Source organism: Xiphophorus maculatus, chromosome 2 (genome assembly GCF_002775205.1).
Source record: "Xiphophorus maculatus strain JP 163 A chromosome 2, X_maculatus-5.0-male, whole genome shotgun sequence".
Classification (NCBI taxonomy): Eukaryota; Metazoa; Chordata; class Actinopteri; order Cyprinodontiformes; family Poeciliidae; genus Xiphophorus; species Xiphophorus maculatus.
The window spans coordinates 13,927,372-13,950,067 of record NC_036444.1 but is presented as its reverse complement, the minus strand read 5'-3'; the positions used below and the strand labels follow the sequence as shown (position 1 = coordinate 13,950,067).

Here is a 22,696-nt window from a genome sequence, read left to right as displayed (position 1 = left end):
AGTTGGGTGCATTTACATTTGAGTTGTTCAAAATGTTCATAAATGTCCACAATGCCAGTCTTCAGTAAATACATGAATGAAATTAAGTGAAATACTTCAATGCATAATTACTCAGCTTACCTTTTCTAAACCTGATACTGCAAAAATTGTTGTCATCTTCTCTTTTTCTGCTGCTGAAATCAAACATGTTGACGGACACGGTGGACCGGATCTCCTGTTGGGCAACGCGCAGGCGATCGTAGAAAACCTTGAAGAACTTCTCAGAGTTCTTCTGCTTAAACAACTGGTTGTAGAAGGAGTTCTGGGTGGGAGTGAGAGTGACAATAAACACACAATCCATATACAGAGATAGAGAACAATGGGCATGAATATCTGTGGCGCCCACCTGAATCTGAGTGTTTCCTCCCTTCAGAAGAGCGATGCCCAGCAAAATGCTCTGTTCGAACACTCGGTCGTTCTTGGTGCTGACTATGAGGTCGATCACCAGCTCTGTAGCCCCAACCTTATCCAAGAGACACTGAATTTCCACCATGCTGCTGCATGGCTTGTCTGAGTCCAGTGAGGCAGAACCTGCAACAGACAATAACCGAATACATTTTTTTCCACAGATTATCTGTCTCATCTTATACTGTCAGGACATAGTGGCAATTTTAACAAGAGGGCCATTTAAAAAAACAGTTACCTACTTCAGCTTTAAGGGAGAAAAAAAAATCCAAACCTACATAAGCCTGTATAAAAAAACGATTTTCATACATAAAAGGGATGAATTCCATTCAAGGTTACTTTTCAGGGGAATATAAGTGTCCAATATCCATTCGATAGTGAATTTGTAGCAATGAAAGGAGAATAAAAACTAAATATTACTAAAATGAATAAATACTGACAAAATACTGCAGTTTCTGCAGAAAGTATAATATCTGCAAAACATCTCTAAATAACTTTTGGTTTTACAATCAGACACCAATGGTAAATAAGCTTCCATTCTTGCCATGTATAACCTGAAGTCAGACACATCCTGAAGGTTTCATTCTGTGATATCTGAACCATTTTGCTTGAGGGGAGAAAAACTATTCAAACAAGGAAAAACATAGATTTACTTGCATTTACAAGCTCTGACTCTTTTCAGATTTTGATACCAAGTAGTAATCCCACTTTCAGGTTTTTATCTTTTGAAACAAAACTTTAATTAAGTATAAAATATTTGTCAGGGTTTTACTGAGTACAATACTTCAGAAATTACTTTAAAATGGTTAAAAAAAATCTGCCAACATTTCCTAAACTGCACATCTCTGCTGTCATGTTAGATGCATTTGCTCCCCCTGCAGAGAGCAGTTATTTCGGTGTCTGCTGAGTTTCTTTGGGGTTTTTCAGTACCTCCCAATGACTGCTTGACAAAGCCTCCAGAAGAACTGTTTCCACTCCCACCTTCCGACTTGGAGTAAAGCTTTTGAGTTCCAAAGTAGCGAGTGAGGAGAATCTTTCTCAGCTCATTTCCCTGTGGAGGCAGGAACCATCAGATTAACATATATTCAGACTAGAATTGGACCATTTTCACATATTATTAACAGTGATGTTGTTTAAGTTGCTGAACAAAAACATAAAAAAAAATACAAGGTAAGAAATCCTAATGTAAGAAGCAAGAACAATAGTGGAAATTTGATCAATTATCTCTGAGATTGCCGAGCACATTTTATTCCAATCCACCTAATGGGAACCATCACAATTATTCCACGATACATTTCTCTTGTAATGGGAATGCTGTCATGCTGCATGGCAACGCTGTTATCAACAAATAAATCAAAGATTGAGAGAGCACAGCGGTAACTGTATGTTTCAATAATGGGACTTCTATAAAACAATCTGCAATTGTTGTCTGCAAAGAAATAAAAAAGATGTTTGCCCACTTATAGATTTCTTCTGTTGCAGCATTTGCGCTGAAATATTTCTCACCCCGAAACAGTTTTGGTTTTAGAATATGCAGAATATTTTAGAATAAGCAGAATATTTAAAAATATGCAAACTCTACTGCATTTTCAAAAGTTTGTTTAAAACTATCGAACCAGTCCTCCGTCTGCATAAATCCAAGTGTGCAACTCGTGTCTTTACATTCTCCTGGCATACTGGTCATCCAAGTCCTGAATCAGCAAACCAGGCCCAGACCATCATACCACCAGCACCATGCTGGACTGTTGGTAAGATTTTCTTTTACCAAAGAAAATATCTGCCAGATATCTGGAAATATCTGTCATCTTATTGCCAGATACAATAAGATGCACATCTTCCAAAAAGTTCTCCTTTTGTGAATGTCACTTCACAAAATATTTAATATAAAGACAGGTTTGGACAAATGTGAGGCAGGATTTCCCCAGTCTCCTTCTGGGGAAATATTTAGGAGAACTGACCTTAACTAAAGCCAGTTACTGCAGTACGTTATGTAGTTCTTGGTTCTGTTGTCACCTCCTGTATAAACCATTAATGTCCTGTTGTAAGTTCAGTAGGCCGGGGTCTCCTGGGACACTGTTTCATGTGTTGTGGACAATAGCGTCCACTGCGTTTCTCTCCCAAGGTCTTCAAAACGTCTCTGTAACCTTTCCAGACTTTGTCTCATTTGTTCTTACATTTCCTTAAACCGGGTCATGATGTGATGCTTTTTGAGATCTTTTGACTTCCTCTGTTTTGTCAGATAGGTTCTGTTTAAAAAGGTTTTGGACTCTGCATGTCAGGCAGTAATCAGTTCTGGATAATAAAATTTAACACAATGTGGCTAATTACATTTAATAAGTGATTCCTGAATATTTGTGTAGACTTGAAGTTGTGAAAAACCTAAAACGCAGGCCAACCACACTACATACAGTCATGTTCTGATTGCATCTGTATGAATAAAGGTTATTTGATGTATGTATAGGAAACAGTGCACTGCACATTGTTCATTTCCATCCATAGAAGCAGCAGGTTTGCTACAAGAGGCCATTTATTTTCCTACAATCTGCAGTTATCGTCTCTGTCCGTCTCATGTGACATTTATGTCTGATGAGCAGAAACAGGATGGAAACTGTGCATAAAGATAATCTCAGTGGTGGCTGTGTGATAAGAGGGAGGATGACTGAAAGCTGGATGGACTACTATGGAAACAATTAGTAAACATATATAATTATTGTGCAGGACAAACTATAGAGGTTGCGGGGGGGTTAATACTGGTTTCTGTGGCAACAGATATTGACACAGGTATACCAACATAGAAGATGGATAGATAAAAAAGAGAATTGGAACAAGATGAAGCCTCCTAGTGTTTCTATCACAACATGTTAAAGAGAGATGGTAAGGAAAAGCTCTTGTAGACTGCAGTTTGTGATGCTGTGAAGATGCAGAAGTGCCAAACAGGTAATAGATTTTACACTTTGAAATAATTTTAATATAATACAATGTATGATAGCTAGTCTATGGAAGAGACTTCCAGAAAAGTTGCTAGTAGCTCTACTACTACAATAAGTTTAGTTTCAACTAAAATAATTGAGTGCTATAGAAAAAAAAAAGCTTTCGTCATCAGTATTTTGTCAGTTTTAGGCACAAAAAAAGTTGAAACAGAAAAACAGATCAGCTAAACTTCCACAAACTGAGGACGGGCATAAGGAAGAGCATGTGTAGCTGATGCTCTCCGTGTCAGTAAACACTCAATCTCATCTGCAGTCAGCACAGACACTTGTCTGCCTGCACTGTCTGGCTGAGCAGCTTCACAAACACACACAGCCGCAAGAATAGTTGAGGATGAGCCATCGAACCAGTTTCTCATTTCCACACTGCACTACAGACACAATTTCAAGAATCATGATATAGTACATGATTGATTTCAAATTAAGGAATATTTGGACTTGATTTCTCTGACTGAGCCCATGCTGGCACTCAGCAGGGAAGTGAAGGTCCAACAGGAGATAGTCGAAAGGAGGAGGGGGGCGATTTCTCTCTCGCTCGCCTTTCCTCTGGGCGATGCAGTCTGCTGGCTACGACCGCAGGAAGAGAGGAGAGAAGAGAAAGGGGAAGACACGATAGAGAGAACAGAGGAGAGTCAGTCCAGCCTGACTCATCTGCTTGCTGCTGCACTGACGAGAAAAACTCCAGTCGGATGATGTAAGAGCCACGAGAACGAAAGATGGAGTTAGAGGTAAAAGTGCCGACAGAAGTTAGGCAGGCTGGAGGGAGGGCAAACACAGCGGAGCAAGGAAGCAGACTGTCGTGATGTTTTAAAATGTGCACTGGCACGCCACACTGCGGTTCTGCTGTCCAGGCTGGGGATGAGCTGCCGATTCTTTTCAGTCGGCATCTCAACAGTTCGTTCCCCCCTCCCTCCTTCCTCTTGCAGAGCTCTGACAGTCTTCTCTACACAGGAGAGAAGACTGAATTAAACAAGTACTTCTTTGGGTGGTCTGAAAACTCATGCAGGTAGCAGAGGGCAGCACTAGTGGTACCAGAGTTACTCAGTTCAAATGAGATTACATAGTTAAGCCAGAGGGAAAAAAATCATCCAAGCAGGTTAAGGAATTTAGAAAAGGACCAGAGAGAATGTGTCTATTTTTTTTGTGTGTGTGTGTGTGTGATAGGTTCAGTCAGAAAAGATATCTCTGTGTTTGTCTTGGGATTAAGCAGACTTCAATACAGATTTTTTTTTTAACAAACTATAGGAGTCCCAACTATTTCAGCATCAGTAAACACCATCCCACACTTTCTGTAAGATAAACTTTCCAACACTGAACCACCGATGGTTAATGCTATGGATGTGCTACAGTATATATCAGCATTAACATCGGTATTGGCCTATCAATACTGCTGAGATAAATAAAACTGGTCTGAAAACTACTGATGTTTATTTCCATCTTGTTGCCTTTTTGGTATGTGTATCAGGAGCAGGAAGGGAGGCGCTTGACGTTGTGGTACAATGACGCAATGTAGGATTGTGGAGTGTTTAAAGCAGAAAAACAACGGCAGTGATGTGATTGTTTTTTTCATTGTCTCAAAAAAGCAGGGAAGTGCATCTAATATCGGCGCACTTCCGACATTTATTGCGGAAAAATGTCAGTTATCCGCAATAATATCGGATATCACTGTGGGCCCAAATTTTTGCTTTGGTGCGTTCACTATGAGCAGATCAAGGATAATAAAGGTCTTCTTAAGAATAATACAGTATGAAACATGTAAGAAGGATACTGACCAGTGACTAAACTGTTTAAAGACCAATGAAGCAACAGCATGTTTTCTTACTGGTTGATCTATGACCACCTTACTGTGCTGTAATGAATAAAAATTTAATTTTTATTAAAAAATGTCTACCTGTTATGTTAATCCGTTAAACACAGCACAATTAAGATCTCTTTTTTTTTAATTTTGCGGATACCATCATTGAGCTTGCATGTGCATATGGCCAAAAAGGACAAACTGAATGTGTATCTGATAAAATCCTGCAAGAGAAACAAACATCACGAGCTGCAGTTTTACAACTTTTGAAAGCTGCCATCCCTCGGCACATGAAATGATTTTACCAAACAAACAAGCACATCAGCAAAACAAATTAAGCCCACATGTGAAAGCAATTGGTGATTCAGGGAAATGCAGGAGCAGCACCATAAACAAGTATTTAATACAAGGTTAACCACTGAGCATCTGTTAAATTGTTATTCTCTAACAATGTTAGGTTCTGACTTTATCAGGGAAAAAAAAAATATGAAGATAGTTTGATTTAAAAAGCAGGGTTTGACTGCTTGGTGCTTCAATTAACGCTAAGCATTTAGACAAAGTAAAGAGTTTTGTTTACCTATGAGACCTCAGATGAATGAGTGTTTTTTGTGGCTCAGTGGGTCAATGGCTGGATGACCTGACCTGATGGGTCAATGAGTGGAGAAGTGGTGGAATGGGTTGGTGGGTCGATCAGTACATGGGATGGAGAGTAGCTGGGCTCAATAGGCAAATGAATGGGAGGGTGGGGCTTCGGATGGGAAAGTCAATAGGTATTTGTGGGTTGATGGCAGATGGATGAAAAATGAAGGGGTGGGTCATTGGGTGGAGAGACTAGTGGATATATGGACAGGTTGTTTGAAGTTTTAATTGGTGGTTTGACAGTCAAATGGATGAATAAGTGAATAGAACGACCTCTGAATGGTTGGGCAATGGGGGCATGAGTTGATGGGTGAGTAACTGAGCAAATGGTCGAATGGGTTGGTTAATGGTTGGATGGACTAGTTAGTCAATGAACATGGAGATTGGTGGGTAGATTTTTATTTGCAAAGACAAAACTTTTTCTTTTGTCCACCACTTGTCCACTTCTTTCATTTTTTTTAAGAGCACATGGAGCGATGTTTTATCACGGCCAAGTACAACAAATCGTCTGGGAAAAAAAGCAGACAAAGTCCAAAGCAAATTATTCTGACAGCTCTGAACTAAAGTTCTTGCTAAAAGCTAACTTATGTTTTCTGGACTTCATTAAGCCTTGCACAGTGTAGATGTTGGTTTGAGTTTATTTATATTTTTAATTGAATAATTTCACAAGCATATCATCTTGTGATGTGGCCTGCCGAAGATCTTCCAGATCAGCATCCACAGAGAGCTGGAAGACTCAAAGGTGTTTGTGTTTTCATGTCTACAAGCTGCATTAGCAAAACTGAGGCACATAAACAACCAGTAAGAACATGAATTAAACCTGCATGTCATCCATCCTGTTGTCAGTCATGTGCCTCTTTGAGCACAACTGGCTTAACTCACATGCAATCAGATTCAAATAACAGACCATGAACTGAGTCCAAACACTGTTCACAGTCACAATTAATCTCATTCATAGAGTCCCTAAAATGCATAATGTTTTCATCTGAAATACCGAGACTTTAACAGGCTGACAAAATGGAACAATGCATCTTTTTTCCTGGTTTTCAAAGACGTTTAATAAAAGACAAACAATAATTAAACTGACAGGCATGTGTCAAAGTACTTCTTATAATTTAGTTAATGTGAAGTATATTTGTGTTTACCCTTCGAATAAAAAGAAGGTAGATTAAAAGGACAAGAGCAGATGTTGCACATTGCATTTACGTCTTATTACTAAGTTATTGATTCTTCATAGTGGGCAAACTTCATGCTTATTTTTAGCTAATTTAAACAGTTAACAGGCTCATTGTGAAGGAGTTTCAGGAGCTTAAGCAGACTCTGTGCTCTGTGAGCATTTCCACATTCAATATGTAGACTTCTTTTGCAAAGTCACGTCCAGGCCAGACAACCAACATGTGCTAATCCCTCATCACCATGGAGACCAATGTATAAACCTCACCTAACAGACACCTGGCTAATAGATTGAGGGAAATGAAGACAGAAAGGAGGAGAGATCACCTCTTCAGATCAAACAGTGGCAGTAAATCTTGCCATTAACAGCAAATAGATTTTTAAACAACTTTTGAGTACTTTCTGGTTTGCAGGCTTCAACAGCATAACAGCTCCATATTTAGCCCAGACGTGTCCCAGTTTAAACTTTTCTGATTTTAACCCAGCACGCTGTGTCGGCCTAAATACATGTGAAGGTTGAACTGTATAGCAGTCACATTTACTACACCCGTCTGCCCTACTGCATCTAGAAAAATAAGCTACAGCGCACCGGGACTCCCATCCCCTCTCGTTATATGACAGCCAAAAGGGGGAAAACTCTGCAGGATGAGTTCACACCGAGACAGCCAGCATTGCAGGGATCGCGTGTGCTTGAGCAAGGCTTTAGCTCTACATGCATGCATGTAATGCACTTAGCATCAAGACAGTGGTAATCTGTAAATCTGCTTTGCCTTTGGGTGAGTTGGTGTGAAACCTGGCAGGCACAGAGGTGGGACAGATGCACCCACAAAGAGACAGACCGTGTGTGAATGACAGGAGGAGAGTGTGAGATAGGAGGGACAAGAAAACCTGAGAGAGTGATCTATATTACATAAGCAGCTTTTTCGGTCTACTGTAAACAAGAAGATGTGTACTGTACACAAGACAACACGTGGCACAGCTGTGCGTAAAACCGGACACATAAAGCACAAATTTAGTAAAATTAAGTTGGTTTACATTAATGTTAAAAGAAAATTGAAATTGAAGCAGCAAAATTTCAAGGTTTATAACACTTTTTCAGATTAAGTCATCCTATTGTCCGCTGCTGAAAGCTTGTGGCTAACTGCTAAGCTAATGCTTTGCAAAGTTTCTTGGATCTGAAAAGAGCCAGTTTAGTGCAATTGGTACCAACGTATGAGGCTGGTGCCGGTATCTAGAAATTCCAAAGTTTTAGGAAGAAACTGTTTCAAAGTGAAAAAATGGTCACATGTGATCCCAAAGGTTTAATCCGACCTTCCCCCACCTGGTTTTGCATAAAACCAATTTGTTGGGAAATATTTCTTATTAAAGTAAGGAGTTACAGGATTCATGTTAAGTTAAGTTCATGTTGCTGCAGGCTAGCAACCAGAACAAACGCATCAACGAATAAGTGTTGCTCTATTGAGAACAGAACAGTAAACAGGAATAATGTACTGCACAATGTGCTCTTCAAAGTGAACACTAATTTTTTTTTGTGGGTATTGTTAAAAATATTATTGTTAGACCACTTCAATAATACACACTCATATGCAGAGTACATGTTTTGATGAATGTAGTAGTTCTGAGTCTAACAAATATTGAAGTAAATAAGATTTTCCCCATTTATGTAAAAAATCTAATATTGTATTAAACTAAAAAAGTATATTAATGTATTCTACATGCAACCGGTTAATGTGGTTATAGAGTGAAAATGTTAGAAGAGCCTAGTTTTGGTGCATTTAATGAAAATTTTAAAAAATAATTTTGGTTTGAAATGTGCATTAGCAATCATAGCCGATAAAGGGAAAAAAAACTTTCCAATTCACTAATCCGGCCAAATGATTGACGCAAAACTAAAGCATAGTGTAATCCTTTAAAGAAACCTGAATAAAGACTATTTTATTTAACTCAATGCTGTGTAATTTCTTGGGTCCAGAATCAGTGCAGTTTATCAAACATTCTTTTAAACATTTTCTTCGAAATAAAATCTCCTGCACCCTGGATATCTTCAGGGCAAGTTGGAGCACAAACATTTACACAGGATCCCTTATCTGACGGCTCAAACAAGCACCGCGCTGGGCGACTGCCCGTGTTCCCCTCATGTTGCCCACCCAGCCACGATCTGGGCAAACGCAGGTCAGGGTCTGGGTGGGACGAGATAGAGAGAAAAAGCAGGACGCGAGGACAGAATGCGACTAACTGAGACTAAGCATCAAACGAGGAGGAGGGGGGAGAGAGAGAGAGCAAACAGAGGAGCGAGAGAGTGCGCAGAGAGGGAGAACGTGAGGCTCCACGTGATTCTGGCTCAGCCACTGCAGGCTGTTACGTAACCGCACCCCCTGCCCTGTCTCCTCATGGACTGAGCAGACTCTCTCCTATCCCTCACCCGGCAGACGCTGCCCGCTTCCTCCCCCCTCCTCCCTCTCACATGGCTCCTCACATGGCTCCTCTCCTTTTTCTCTCTCTCACTCGCTTCTCCACCCACTCATTGTACCCCAGGGGAGCCACCAGCCTCAGCTGCCTAAGCTGTCACTCTGTGTCTCTCTGCTTCTGTTTTTTTTTTTTTGTTTGTCTGCCGCTCCCTCTCTCATTATTTCTATCAGTCGCCGTCCTCTCCCTCCTTCTCAGCCTCTCGTGCTGTGAAGCAGCAGCTCCACACTCAGGGCAGAAGGGAAACGACAAAGAGAGGTTACAAACGCACTCATGAACACCCACACAAAGTGACATTTTACAGATTGTTACTGCACCGTCTGGCGTCTAGGATGAGCCACGCTGCTTTTAAAAGGTGACTCCCTTTCCCATCTTGATTCCTTCTGATCCTTTTTTTTCACACAACTGCTTGAGCTTGGGGGGGGGGACTTCACCGAGAGCACAAACTGAGAAAGGAAAACCAATACTGGCAGGAATGCATTCTTTTGACAGCTAATTCAGTAATCCCAACTTTTAAGACAATAATCTGACTTGCAAATTAAAAACTCCAATGTCTTTCAGGGTTCTCGCACAGTGTTAATGACCAGCTTTCAATTCATATTTCTTAAAGTTTACTAAAGTTTACTATTAATTTACTGCAGATATCCTTACAGTCTTTAGTTTTAAGTACGAAACCTTCAAGTAAGGAGAGACAGATGCATGGATGGACAGATAGATGGATGAAGGAACAGATAAATGTACAGACAGAGAGACTAATTGATAACTAGATAGATATTCATAGTCGCACTTTCATATATAAGCAGATGTGAAAATTTCTTGAATTCTACACTTTTCCAAAATGCAGAAACCCCAGTTATTACACGAGCCTTCAATAGTAACCAGAGTGCACAGAAGCATGCCCATGCACTTCTTTAAACCCTGTTTACCAACTCTTGCCGCTCACTCGTCAGGCCGACGGGAGGTTCAGCAGGACACGGGGTCCTGTCCTCCCTCCTCTCGCTGCAGTATTGATTTGTTTGTTCAGTGCTTGCCCCCCACCTTGTCCTCCTCCCATCGCTTCCCTCTTTTCCTTCTTCTCCTTCTCAGTGTGAACGTGAGCTCAAGTGCCTCCCTGGCTTATGTAACGCGGGCAAACCCGCAGAATACTGATGAGGAGAATCACGGCTCCGGGCCGAAACAACCAGGGAGAAAACAAGGACTCCGTTGCACTACCGACGGCATTATTGCCACGTGAAGACATGCCTATATCAAAATTTTAAGTACTTAACGTAATTAATGCATTTTGAAAGGATGGAAGAACAAACTGGAAAAAAACAAGAAACAGCAGGTGAAGTACTTACAGATTCCTGAAAACTTTCCTTCTTCTCCATCATCTCTCTGATGGTCTCCAGGATCTTTATACACAGCTTTTCCTCTTGCTCCATAAGCTTCTTGGTGTGTTTTATTAGTCTGGCAGAGAGAGATCAGGGAAATGTTGTCTTGTTTATAATTGTATCAATTGTTTTTATCTTGCAACCAGGTTGCTATGTACTGCAAATTTTTTGCCCAGGTCCCTCTTGAAAATGAGATCTAGATCTCAATGGGGTCTGCTTTGTTGCTTCGTTCCTTTATTTAACCACCTGGTTAAATAAAGGAATTGATTCCTACAAATGCAGCAAAAATCTCATATGACAAACCAATTCCTGATCACCACAGATGGCATGTTTTAAAGAGCAGCAGAAGAAGAGTGGAATTTGTGATAGTTTATAGAATGTTAAGAAAATCCTAATGTAACGATGCAAAAACAATTTGTGTATTTACATTGTCACTTTAAAAAAGTAGAAATTCATCTTATTTTTTACTCATTAAATTGGAATTTTGTGTAACAACTCAGCACAAAGTAGGGTTTAATAGTGGAGCAGAAGGGAAAGATACAAGGTTTTTAATATTTCTTACAAATAAAAAAATTGAAAGGTGACACTTCCAACAACATTACATCATCAAACAGCAATACTGCAGTCAGATCTCCATCACAGACCGAATGTCTATCGTTTCTACCATGTACTGTGCATACCACACATTATCTTCACAGTTACACACCCCATTGAGTAAAATCCCACCTTTGCAAGCAATTGAACCAGTCTTTCAAAACAGTTTGTGTATTTTATTTTCAGCAAGGTAAGGTCAATTAGTTTGGACAGTTTTATTTATTATTTTGGACAGCTACTTACTTGGACATAAAGGCTCCACTCTCACAGCGTAACCGAGCAGCCTCTGGAAACAGCAGCTCAGGACTTTGCAGAACATCCACCAGAACAGAAAATTCTGCTTGAACTCTCGGACAGAACTGATCCTCCAAATACGACACAACCCCCTTAAAAAAGAGCCAGAGACATAGAAAGATGCAGCTGGACAGTGCTGGTGAACATGTGCGAAGTCTTTGTGAAGTTATTTGAACTCCACTTCATACAATTTAAACATCTAATCAACTAGGAATGCAATCTTAAAACTTGATGAACATGTTAGAAAATTGAAAACTGAGAGCTAAAGCTTAGCAACTCCAATGTGTTAGACTTCTAGTCCAAATAAGCCACCACACCTGTAGTTTCTCAATGATGTTCTTGTAGTCGGGGCTACCCAGAGGCTCTTTGCGAGGTCGTGAACGTGCAGAGGTCCTCCAGTCTTTTGCTGCTCGCTGCACTGCATTGGTGTGGACATTAAGAGACAGAGCGTTGACCTGACTGTCCAGATCGACTGGGATGGGTATGGAGCGGGCTTTAGCTGAGGACAGAACAAAACAGAGATAAACGCGATAAAGATAAAGAGACACATGGTCATTTTCCATGTTTTTCATGTTTATGCACAAACCATGGGCAAGAATGTGATGTTAATTGGGGCCATTTTATGATACGTATGAGTTTTTTGTTTTCAGAGCTGAATGATTGTGCAACAAATTATAAAAACTAGATGCTCAGGTTTAAATTCACTGTGAATTTTCTCGATCCGCATAGAGTCAACAAGTTACACCCACACCCAACAAGCACATCTGAACCATGTAGACTCTCCATCATGTCATGAAAGACCTGGTGTTGTTTCCAGAACCAGAACTAAACAAAGTGATGCAGCACTTAGTTTCTATGCTTCTTGATGATGGAACGAACTCACTGAAAGCCTACGTTGTGCAGAAACCACTGGTTCCAATAAATCATGCCTTTTGTTTACACCACTCGATTGATGACACTGACGAATCAACTGTTGTGTGATCACTGACGAGTGATGGACTGAAAATTGGGTTTAAATTTGAAAATTAAACTTTAAATATAAATTTAAATCTGCATTTTAACATTGGTTTACGCTTTTCCAATGGTTCTATGAGACATACCGAGGTTTCTTTGCAAGCAAAACTTAAAAGGTTTGTTATTTTCTATTTGTCTTTCCTCTGATGTGATTTAAAGATCCTGTAAAGTTGAAAAATGGTCTTCTGGTAAACACTGGCATATTGACAGAAATATTAATATGCACTTTCTGTGTAATAAACACAATAAATGATCAAATCTTTGCATTTCCTTTTGTATGAACAGTGCTATATAAATAAATTTGCCCTGCCTTTTACAAGCAGATTCAAATAAATTTAAATAACCATAAATATCGCTAAAGTTTGATTATGCCACCAGGAATTGGTTTGCCAAGGCTCTCGCTCTTGCCTGCCACCCAACTTGCATGGCACTTGATCTCGACGTGGTGGCCCCACATAGAGGGGAGTCTAGCTGCAGCCCAGCTGAGCTCCAGCAGCCAAAGTGTGACCATCAGGTGCTCTACATGATCTCCCGCCCCTCAGACCTCTATGAGGATGTTCTGGTCTCCCTAATACAGGCGAGGTTTGCCTCCTGATGTCGTCAGCAATGTCATCAGGATCACTTAATTGCTTTTAGTCTGACTGCTCCCCAAACCACCAATTGAGGAGACTCAGACATCTGATCAAGATGCCCAATGTCCGGCTCTTACTTAAGTGTATACGTCAACTTTTTCTCCATCAAGACTCACCGACATCAGCCAGTGCCTTGATACAGGTCTCAATGTTGCTCTTCTGAGCTGAATTAATCCCCTTAAGGTTGTAGATTCTGAAAGCTGACTGGAGCAGCTTGATGAAAGTAGACTGGTTATTCTGTAAAAAAAACAAAAGAACACAAGATGCTATTCTTTTACAAAGGGCAAAAGTGCAGACAAATCTATATAAAAGAATATCAGGAACACACCAACAGTGGAACTGACAGGACTAATCTGTACAGACTGTAACAAAAACAGCAGTAAGTGCTCTAAATTTAAAACGTCTGCTAGGAAAATCCCAGGTGAATGTGCAGTGACAAAAGAAGCCTGTGGCTGAAATACTGCTACCATGGAGAAGCAAAAAGCTGCCGCATGTTTGACATGAACAGAGTACCTGCAGCATGGAGTAGTTCACAGAGAACGGTGACTCAAAGAAACTCCTGATGATGGCCATCACTGTCTCTGTCACATACTTGTCCAGGGGATCTGGGCGGTTACGTTCTGTAGTGTTGCACATCTTTAACACAAAAGCAAAAGGATATGAACCACTCTGAAACAGACATGTTTCACTTCTCGGAAAGTCCAATGCAGAAGCATTCTTATTATTTGATCTTGAACATAATTTTGCAATGGAAGAAAAAGAATTGTGGTAAACTGCAAGCAGGACCTCTAATGACTTTCTTTCGTCAATGGTTTCCATCTTGCCACTGTGCAATAATGGCCAAGGTTTGGAGTACAACTAATAGTGTCCTGTCAACAAATTCCTCATCATGAGCTATGGGTCTTTGCAATTTCTCCAGAGTTACTCTGGGTTTTTTGGCTGCTTCTCTGATTAATGCCATTTACATTTTAAGATGGAAATTAACAGAGCTCTGCAAGATGTTCAGAATTTAGGGGATTGGTTTTAGAAACTAATCCTGGCCTAAATTTTATTCAACTTTATTCTATGATGGATTTGCATAATTAGATGTTTACACAATATGTTATAAATGGATGATTAGTGCACTATTACTGTAAGCAATATGGATATTGCAAGATAACTGTCCCATGCTAGCCACTTCTTTAAGCAGCAGCCATTCGGATGTTAAACAGACGCAACATTTTCAATAAAACTTTGTTATTGAGATGGAAATATGGAGTCATTGCTTTTTCTCAAACCAGAAAGACGTTATTACTGTTAAGTAAATGTATGTATGTCATATCGTCATCTCAAAATTTGGAAATATTACTGTATAGCACATGTTTTTTTAATCGTTTAGGCTTATTTAAAGGATAAACCTTTGGATTTTCATGTGCAAAAAATAAAACCATCTATTACTTTCCTTCTGCTTCACAATTATGCACTACTTCATATTGCTCAATCACATAAAATCCTGATAATAAGCATAGAAGCTTATGGTTGTAATGCTAAAAAAAAAAGGTTCATAGAATAGGCCCTGCATGTCAGCAGAAGAAACATTGATGAATGTTGAAATGTTTACTGCCTCATTAGGAAAAAATAAATAGTGTGACCTTTCTGTGTGAGTTTTCTTACAGTGGCCATGTCGACCAGGAAGTTTTCAAATAGCCTCCAGATATGAGAAGACGTGTAGATCTCCTTCATTTCCACTTCAGTGTCCACATAGCAGTGATTCACAAAATTCACATATGAAGTTTTAACCTTTGGAAGACACAGAATTAAGACGTTTCCAGATAATAAAAAAAAAACAGAAACCAAAATGTGTCAAAGATTAATCTACAAAGAAAATAAAATCACAATAATGAACCTTTACCTCTGGCACACAGCTGACATCAGTGATCACTTTAACAATGTCATCCAGTGGCAACAGCGAGTTGCACTTCAGCTCAGTGTAGACATTCTTGCCCTCGGTGCAGGCGGCCAGCAGGTCTACGAGCGTGTTGTGGTACGCCAGGGATCCATTCTCATCTGCCCGCTCCTGCTCAGAGGCCATCATCTGCAGCAGCACCGAGAACGACGAGCGGTCATTGTAGAAGACCAGCACATCCTCACCTGCATTCACCAACTGGTTGGACAAACAGAAAAAGAGCAAGAAGCAGATACAGAGGTTTACCTTTCATATTTACAACCTTTCCAACTCTAGGTCTACCTAAATCAATTCAAATCTGTTTGAAAAACTTAAAGTTTACAATGAATTATGTAGTGCTGAAGCTATCCATGTCTGGTCTGGGTGCAATACTAGATGGACAAACTGGTGCTACAACTATGACAGCATCTCACTGGCTGAAGAGCTCAACAATTTTTTTTGAGAAACTGGGGTTAAGACGCTTCAGCCTAAGCCTTCCTTCCTCCTTTGACCTGCACTAACAGGTCCAACAGATATATGGAAGATTGCATTTTTGACACTTTTCAAACATCTGTAAGCCATCTGGAATCAGAAATAGTTATTTCAGGATGTTTGTGAATTTGAGCTCTGATTTCAATATTATCCTCCCTGAAAACCAAATCAAAACCAATGCTGACCCTGGATGACCCTCACCCACCTCCAGATGATCCTGAGAATCCTCAAAAAAAGAAAAAAAACAACCAAGTGATGAGCTGCTGCTGGTGTACGTTTTCAGAGCTAAAATGGAGAGCATTTTAACAAACTGAGTCACTATTTGGTAAGCTAAGACTGCGGGGGGGAAAACCCTCCACCAAAAAACACTGGATGTTCTCTCCCCTCCATCGCTAGCAGACTTTCTCTCTCTAGAGCCAACAACATCTTAAAGGACTATTCCCACCCGTCTTACCATCTGTTTGAACTGTTACTCTCTGGCAGATATTTCAGATCTATAACTTCACAGTTCAATAACAGTTTGTTTCTCACTGCAGTAAGGCTCAATATATGATAGCGCCATTATATTGTTGTGATGTAATATGACTGTAAACATTTGCTACCTCGTTCATGTCATATGGCAGAATAATTTGACTTTTCTGTCTAGTTTCTTCTTGTTTTTGTTGTTGGAACTCATCTTACTTGGTTACTGATAAATTGGTGTATGCCTTGTACATAGTAGTGTGTGTGTGCGTGCGGGCATGGGCGTGTGTCTGTGTGTGTGATGTAGCCTTTACTGATAGATTCTCATAGGAGAAGTACTCTTAATTCTATTACATTGTTTCTGTGTCCATATTTGTATCTCCACAGATTTCTCATGGAGACAAGAACATTTTCATGGTTTGTATTTCCAGATTTTAATCCCTTTTGCATGCTTAATCTGAAAATATCTTGATCCAATTTAACACATTTTAAGAAGGTGTGGAACCCTCACAACATCCTGCATGCACAAATACTGGGTCCAAATCACCTTGTGAGCATGTGACATGCCACATTTAAATTTCTACCTCAGTCATGACTTTGTCCTGACACTTCTTCATGTACTTCCCATCACATTTCACGATCGTTTGCAAAAACTTGAGGTACTGAACGTGACGTCCATGGGTCTCGATGCAGTGGACGAAATGGTGGACCACGCGGTCGCTGATCTCATTGCACAGCTGATTGTTGTTCATGAAGATGTGACGCATCGTCTCGGCTTCCAGTAGCTAGCAAAAAGCAGGCATAACAGTTTTAGGAAGAAATTATTTTAAACTGTCTATACTTAGTAAGGCAAAAAGTGAAGTGAACAAACCCCAGGAGTGAGGAAGAGGTTCAGGTGTTTGTGTAGCAGAACTTGATTTTCTGGATTTCCTTTGCAAAAGTTTTGCAAAAAGCTATGAGCCAGCTTCATGATCTCATTCATCTTTTCATCATTCTGAAAGAAGCCACACAAATAAAGTCAAAGACATTTGGGGGATCAAACAGAAACACTAACAATAACTGCATGTTGATGGAGATGTTAATGTTGGTTCTCACCTTTTCGTAGGGGATCTGCAGCAGCTCCAGCACCACAGTGTGGGCTCCCATGTTCTTCAGCAGCCTCTGCAGCTGCAAACGGTTCTTTTTACTCACACAACACAGCCGACTGAAGCGCTCCAGGATCTAATGATGGGAGACAGAAATCTTTTCCAGAAAAATACAGAAAACTGGGCAGTCAGAACGGCAAAATGAAGACATGAAACTCACACATTTTAGTACTTCATAGTTGTTTTCTTGGTTACTATCCATCTGAGGTTTGTTTTCCCCATCTTGCACCGGACTCAGAACAGCATCCTGGAGGAGGAAGGTGGACACTGTGAGCTTGATAATTTTCCAACTAAGCCAAAATGAATACAGACAATATAGCCACATACTGTCTGTAGCTAACTGATAGAACATAGTATAAAAATAACAAAAATAAGACTGTAAAAAAGACTTAAAAACTTAGCATATTGTGAGTGCTTTCTAAATATTTGTAATTATTTTTCCGTAACAGTGTAACTATGATTCTGTCTCAATCTTTGAATTATTTGATAATGAATTTTATTCATTGTTTTAAAAGTTATAACAGCTTTTTTCCTATTAAATTAAATCATAATTTGAAAACTGTCATTTGCATTTAATGTGGTGATTTTTGGACAGCAGGTAAGCATCTACATGTTGGGCTCTTCACTCTGCCTTACCCCTAACTCGTCATTGCCGTAGATTCCACTTTTCTCCACCCATAGCTCCGACTTCTCCACAGTCAGACGCAGCTTGTCCAGGTCTTCCTTGATCTGTGTATAGTTGAGTACATCCTGCTCTGAAACAAGGAGCTGAACCTGAAATTACAGAAAAAAGGAAAATCAGAGACAAAATGTTTTTATGCATCCCTATTGAAGTGGCCCCATGGCTGAAACAAAACCAGTTTTCATTTGAGTTGAGAAGAAGTCCCTTCACTAATCCATTAATTGGACTGAACAATGAAAAAAACAGGTGGGGGATTATAGGGATCAGGTGCAGCTTGCAAAAGCCATGCAGGTGTTTTATCTGTGTTTCATAGATGAGTGGAATTTTATAAACGTACATAATTGTATTTTTAGAGCATTGAACCATTGCTCCGTCTTCTCTGGTCTTGGTATCATTGTTCAGTCGGGTATGTTTTCCACCGATGCCACATCAGGAAAAGTCCAGGGCCTGACAGGATCACAGCAGAATCCTTAAAGTCTGCGCAGAACAACTCTGTGATATTTTATAGAACCGATTAACCCGTCTTTTATTCAGCAGAAGGTTCCCAAGCTCTGTAGAGAATCTATAATTGTACCCATGGCAAAAAAAGCCTAATCTCCAAAAGGGCCTAATTATTTTGAGCTGATGGCTTTGCACTGTATTGCTATGAAAAGCTTTGAGTACATGGCCAGCTTGACCTTTTGAAGTTTTCTTACCAGGCTCACAGAGGAGCAGAGGGCACAACTGTCACTGTTTAATTATCTGCCCAAGCATCTTGAGGGCACAATAACCAAGGCGAGACTTTTGATAGTGGATTTTACGTCGGTTTTTACTATAATTCAACCCCACAGTTTGGTGACATGTAGGCGGCAACAGTGTCCTATTCAGAAAACAGTCAGGTCAGGCGTGTTTTCTCCTCTTTTTGTATATTTTAAATGCAAATGCCTTTGAAAACAACCTCATCCTCAAGTATGTACAGTAGATGACACTTTTATTGTCAGCGTTCTGCAAGATGGAAACCTGTTGACGATTACTTGCTGTGTGATAAACATTACCTTAAGTTAAATATTAGCAAAACAAAAGTCTTGGTCACAGAAGACAGGAAAACTCCCCAACTTGCTTTAATCAATGGATCTCTAGAGATGACTGTGTACAGCTACAGGTACCTGGGAACTACTGCAGACACTTCTCTCTAGTTTAACCAATAAACTGCAGCAGTTTACAAGAAGAGCAAAAAAAAAAAAACAAATTTTAAAGATCCTTTGCTGAGTCTTTTTTAACCTTCGGTTTTACAGCTTTCTTTGACAACTTGTTCTTGAAAAATAAAAACTGTCTGTTCAATCTAGTTAAAAACATCAAGAAAAATAATTGCCATTCAACAGCACACCTTGTTTGACACATTTTGTCCAATGTTGCAACAGTTTTATTCCCTGTTGATTATTATTAAGTGAGGTAATTGTGTTGACATGTTTGACTATGCACCAAATTCAGTAAGAAACTGAAGAATAACCACTCTGTAAATTATTGGGAATGTCCCAATTGTGCATTTATTGTGTACCTGTTTAAAGGCTTGCAGCATCTCAGCTCTCTGACTGAAGTGCTTGAAGATGAGCTGCAGCGATCCAGAGACCAGAGGCGGATAATCTTGCATGATGAGATGAATGAGAACCCTCAAAAATGTGCGGCCACCTTCATCATCAAGCTCTAACACGCTTAATTCAGAGCTACAGAACACAAAAGTGGACTTTTATGAATGTTGGACACCATATGGAAAAAAATTGACAAAACAATGTCAGGACGTAGCTACACCAACCTTCCTACAAACATGCTCTCTGCTTTCGCTGCAATCTCATCCATGTCAGGCTCAGAAGCTAACAGATGATTAAAATATGGCAAGCGTTAACATCCAATATTATAAACCTTTAGGATGTGAACAATAAGAGACAAATCTCACATGTAATTGGAGGGTAGTCAGCCATTGAGGAACAGCTGTCAGGCACTGTACTTTCTCCAAACTCTTTCTTGTAGATGGACAGTAGGTAAGTGATCCTGTAGTCCAACCTCACACTTAGGATGAACTTAAATGAGCACAAAATGTGAACAAGGATTAAAAAGGCATTCAAACTGAAACAGGCAACAAAAAACAAAAAGAAACCCTGAAATGGATCACATATTCAGCAGCAGTTCATACTTGCAAGATCTCAATGATCTTCAGCTTGGTGTCCATCACCACGACGTCCTCGTTGTCCGGGAGAAAGTGTCCTATCCCGTAGCGCAGGGACGGTGGCGTGTCAGGCAAACCGTGCGGCACGCCTCGACTCATTACCATCTGAGTCATCATTTCTCCAACGCCGTGGATTGTGCGCAAAACATTGTTTCCTAAAAGGGAGAGGTTGTTGTTTTTTTTAGTCTGTTTGTGTGTGAAACATCAACATTTAAATGATTACAGTTGGTGAAACAATAAAAACAAAAACAACTCGGCAACATTAACTCAGCCTTTCAAACTTGCCATACTATATTCTTTGTTCTAAGTTCATAACTATTATTACAAAAGTCACAATAAAACATTTTAGAGATGATTTCAATCTTAATGCTTTTATAAACTCCTCTGGTTTTGCATACCAGAGAAAACCAGATTAGTGTTATGTCAGTGTTAGACATAACACTAATCTGTTATGTCTAAATTTCTGAACTAAAACCAGATAATTAGCTTTAATCTACCCTTATTTTGCTACACATAAACCAGTGATAGTTTAATTCTTAAGTGACCTCGCTTCAATGCACACAAATGATCACAAAAATGATCCTAATAGCTGAGCTTTCAGTGCCCTGACCGGCCTCTGGAGTCTTCCCAAGCTTGCTAAGGAAGCCGAAAGGTTGCTGAACAATGTCCAGGATAGCCAGCAGGGTGCGTGTGAGGCGCAGCAGTTCACTGAAGTTGTAGAAACCAAAGTACACCAAGTGTCGAGCCAGATTGACCACCTAACAGAGGGGACACGATCACAATCAGGATAGTGAAAGAAAGCCATAGAAATGTTTGCACTTCATGTATTCAAGAACTACCTTAACATTTTCACAAAAATAGTTGAAACGATAATATACATTTGAGGAATTAAATACAATACAATCCAACAAAAATGCAAATAATTAGTTTATTATTACATCTAACTGCAAGTAAAACATACAGTTGTCATTTTGATTTTGGGGCTTGATGGAAAAATATGTCCTATAAAAAATGTGTGTGAGAGAAAGATTTAATGAAGTGCAACCAGTGAGAAAATAAATTATAATTGCAGGCTTCACATGGTGTAAAACACTTGGCAGCTCTGATTTTCAGAATAAGGTTGTTGAAAACGCTTTCTTTCTCACTTGAATTTTGGGAATCTTTGTCAAACTGAACCAAATTAACGAGCATGCCAGGAAATAAAAATGACATACTCTTAATCTTTTTCTGTCCTTACAGGAAAAGTTAAAATCTTTTTGGATATAATGTTTACTTCTACATGTTATAAAGGAGCAAGGAATTACCTGCATTTACTTAAACTGTACTTTCTGAATAAAATGCAGTATGTATTTTTGACAGGATTGATAGATATTTATTTTCAGTACAAATTTTAATGGTCAGCTGAATGTCACACATGACATAGACTAACAGGCCTACAAAGTATATTTACCTCTAGTGTGAGTTCATTCTTTTCTTTGTCCCCAAATGGGTATTGCTGGTTGAACACATCTTTAAGATAATCATCAACAAATTCCATGGTGCTTTTAAATTTCTTCTTCATCTCCTCTCTTGAGTCGACTGTTAACTCATACTTGAACCTGAGCAATAAATCAAACAGGTGAGAATTCGCCTACAAATAAGACGAGTCAGCCAACATGCAGATGCTCACTCTTTGATAGAGATCTTGGAAGGGATTTCAGTCCAGAGACGGGCATAGCGCACCGGAACCACAGCCTCCTGTGGCTCGCAGTCCACATGCATGTGCAACATCAGGCGACAGAAGGACGCTCTGAGGTTGTAGGGCAGGCAGTCGTCAAACATGCAGCGCAGGATCAGATCCACAGGTAGTTTGTCGTTGATCTGGTTGATGGCCAAATACTGACGATCCAGACACATTTTGGCAAACAAGTTCAGCTGACACCTGCAGAGGACGAGAGGAGAGACGGCGGAAACATTTTAACGTGTGTGTTGATTTTAGTGTCAGTGCAGGATTTAGTCAGTGGTTCTTACACTTTTTAGGGATCAAATTTAAATATATCTATATTTATTCAAATTAATATGTTTAAACTTTTGTGCACCTAGTGCTGCTGTTGTGGAAACGCCAACATGCTAAATGTTTAACATGGAAGCAAATCAAAGTCACAACATTGAAAGACAATCTTGTTAATATTGTGTTGGACCTCTTTTGAACTCCCTTAAGTCTGCATGACTCAAAGTGTGGGTTTGTGTCATACACTGTAGTGATGCAGATACAAACATAATCAGAGACATTACTCTGGTAGCCTGTGGGAAGAGTGGCTCCTGGTTTGGTTTTCTTTGGGTTCAGACCATCGGTTTCAACATTCAGAAATGACATTCTACATACCTTGGCTGTTAC

At 39.7% G+C, this 22,696-nt stretch overlaps 1 protein-coding gene across 2 annotated transcripts in view; it reads right to left on the bottom strand.

Annotated features, from left to right (window-relative positions):
* Window positions 1–22,696, bottom strand: part of itpr2 (inositol 1,4,5-trisphosphate receptor type 2) — a 63,381-nt gene that overhangs the window by 23,708 nt on the left and 16,977 nt on the right. For both annotated transcript variants that reach the window (XM_023344185.1, XM_023344192.1), the window contains exons 19-40: window positions 21,989–22,240; window positions 21,770–21,917; window positions 20,930–21,077; window positions 20,287–20,474; window positions 20,050–20,173; window positions 19,909–19,966; window positions 19,654–19,819; window positions 18,071–18,208; window positions 17,595–17,681; window positions 17,385–17,510; window positions 17,161–17,283; window positions 16,874–17,074; window positions 15,303–15,554; window positions 15,065–15,190; window positions 13,925–14,047; window positions 13,528–13,648; window positions 12,083–12,264; window positions 11,715–11,857; window positions 10,845–10,953; window positions 1,375–1,495; window positions 386–570; window positions 121–301 (exon numbers count right to left, since the gene is read on the bottom strand). In XM_023344185.1, coding sequence (XP_023199953.1) covers window positions 121–301; window positions 386–570; window positions 1,375–1,495; window positions 10,845–10,953; window positions 11,715–11,857; window positions 12,083–12,264; window positions 13,528–13,648; window positions 13,925–14,047; window positions 15,065–15,190; window positions 15,303–15,554; window positions 16,874–17,074; window positions 17,161–17,283; window positions 17,385–17,510; window positions 17,595–17,681; window positions 18,071–18,208; window positions 19,654–19,819; window positions 19,909–19,966; window positions 20,050–20,173; window positions 20,287–20,474; window positions 20,930–21,077; window positions 21,770–21,917; window positions 21,989–22,240 — 3,302 coding nt within the window. The remainder of the gene's footprint in view (window positions 1–120; window positions 302–385; window positions 571–1,374; window positions 1,496–10,844; window positions 10,954–11,714; window positions 11,858–12,082; window positions 12,265–13,527; window positions 13,649–13,924; window positions 14,048–15,064; window positions 15,191–15,302; window positions 15,555–16,873; window positions 17,075–17,160; window positions 17,284–17,384; window positions 17,511–17,594; window positions 17,682–18,070; window positions 18,209–19,653; window positions 19,820–19,908; window positions 19,967–20,049; window positions 20,174–20,286; window positions 20,475–20,929; window positions 21,078–21,769; window positions 21,918–21,988; window positions 22,241–22,696) is intronic.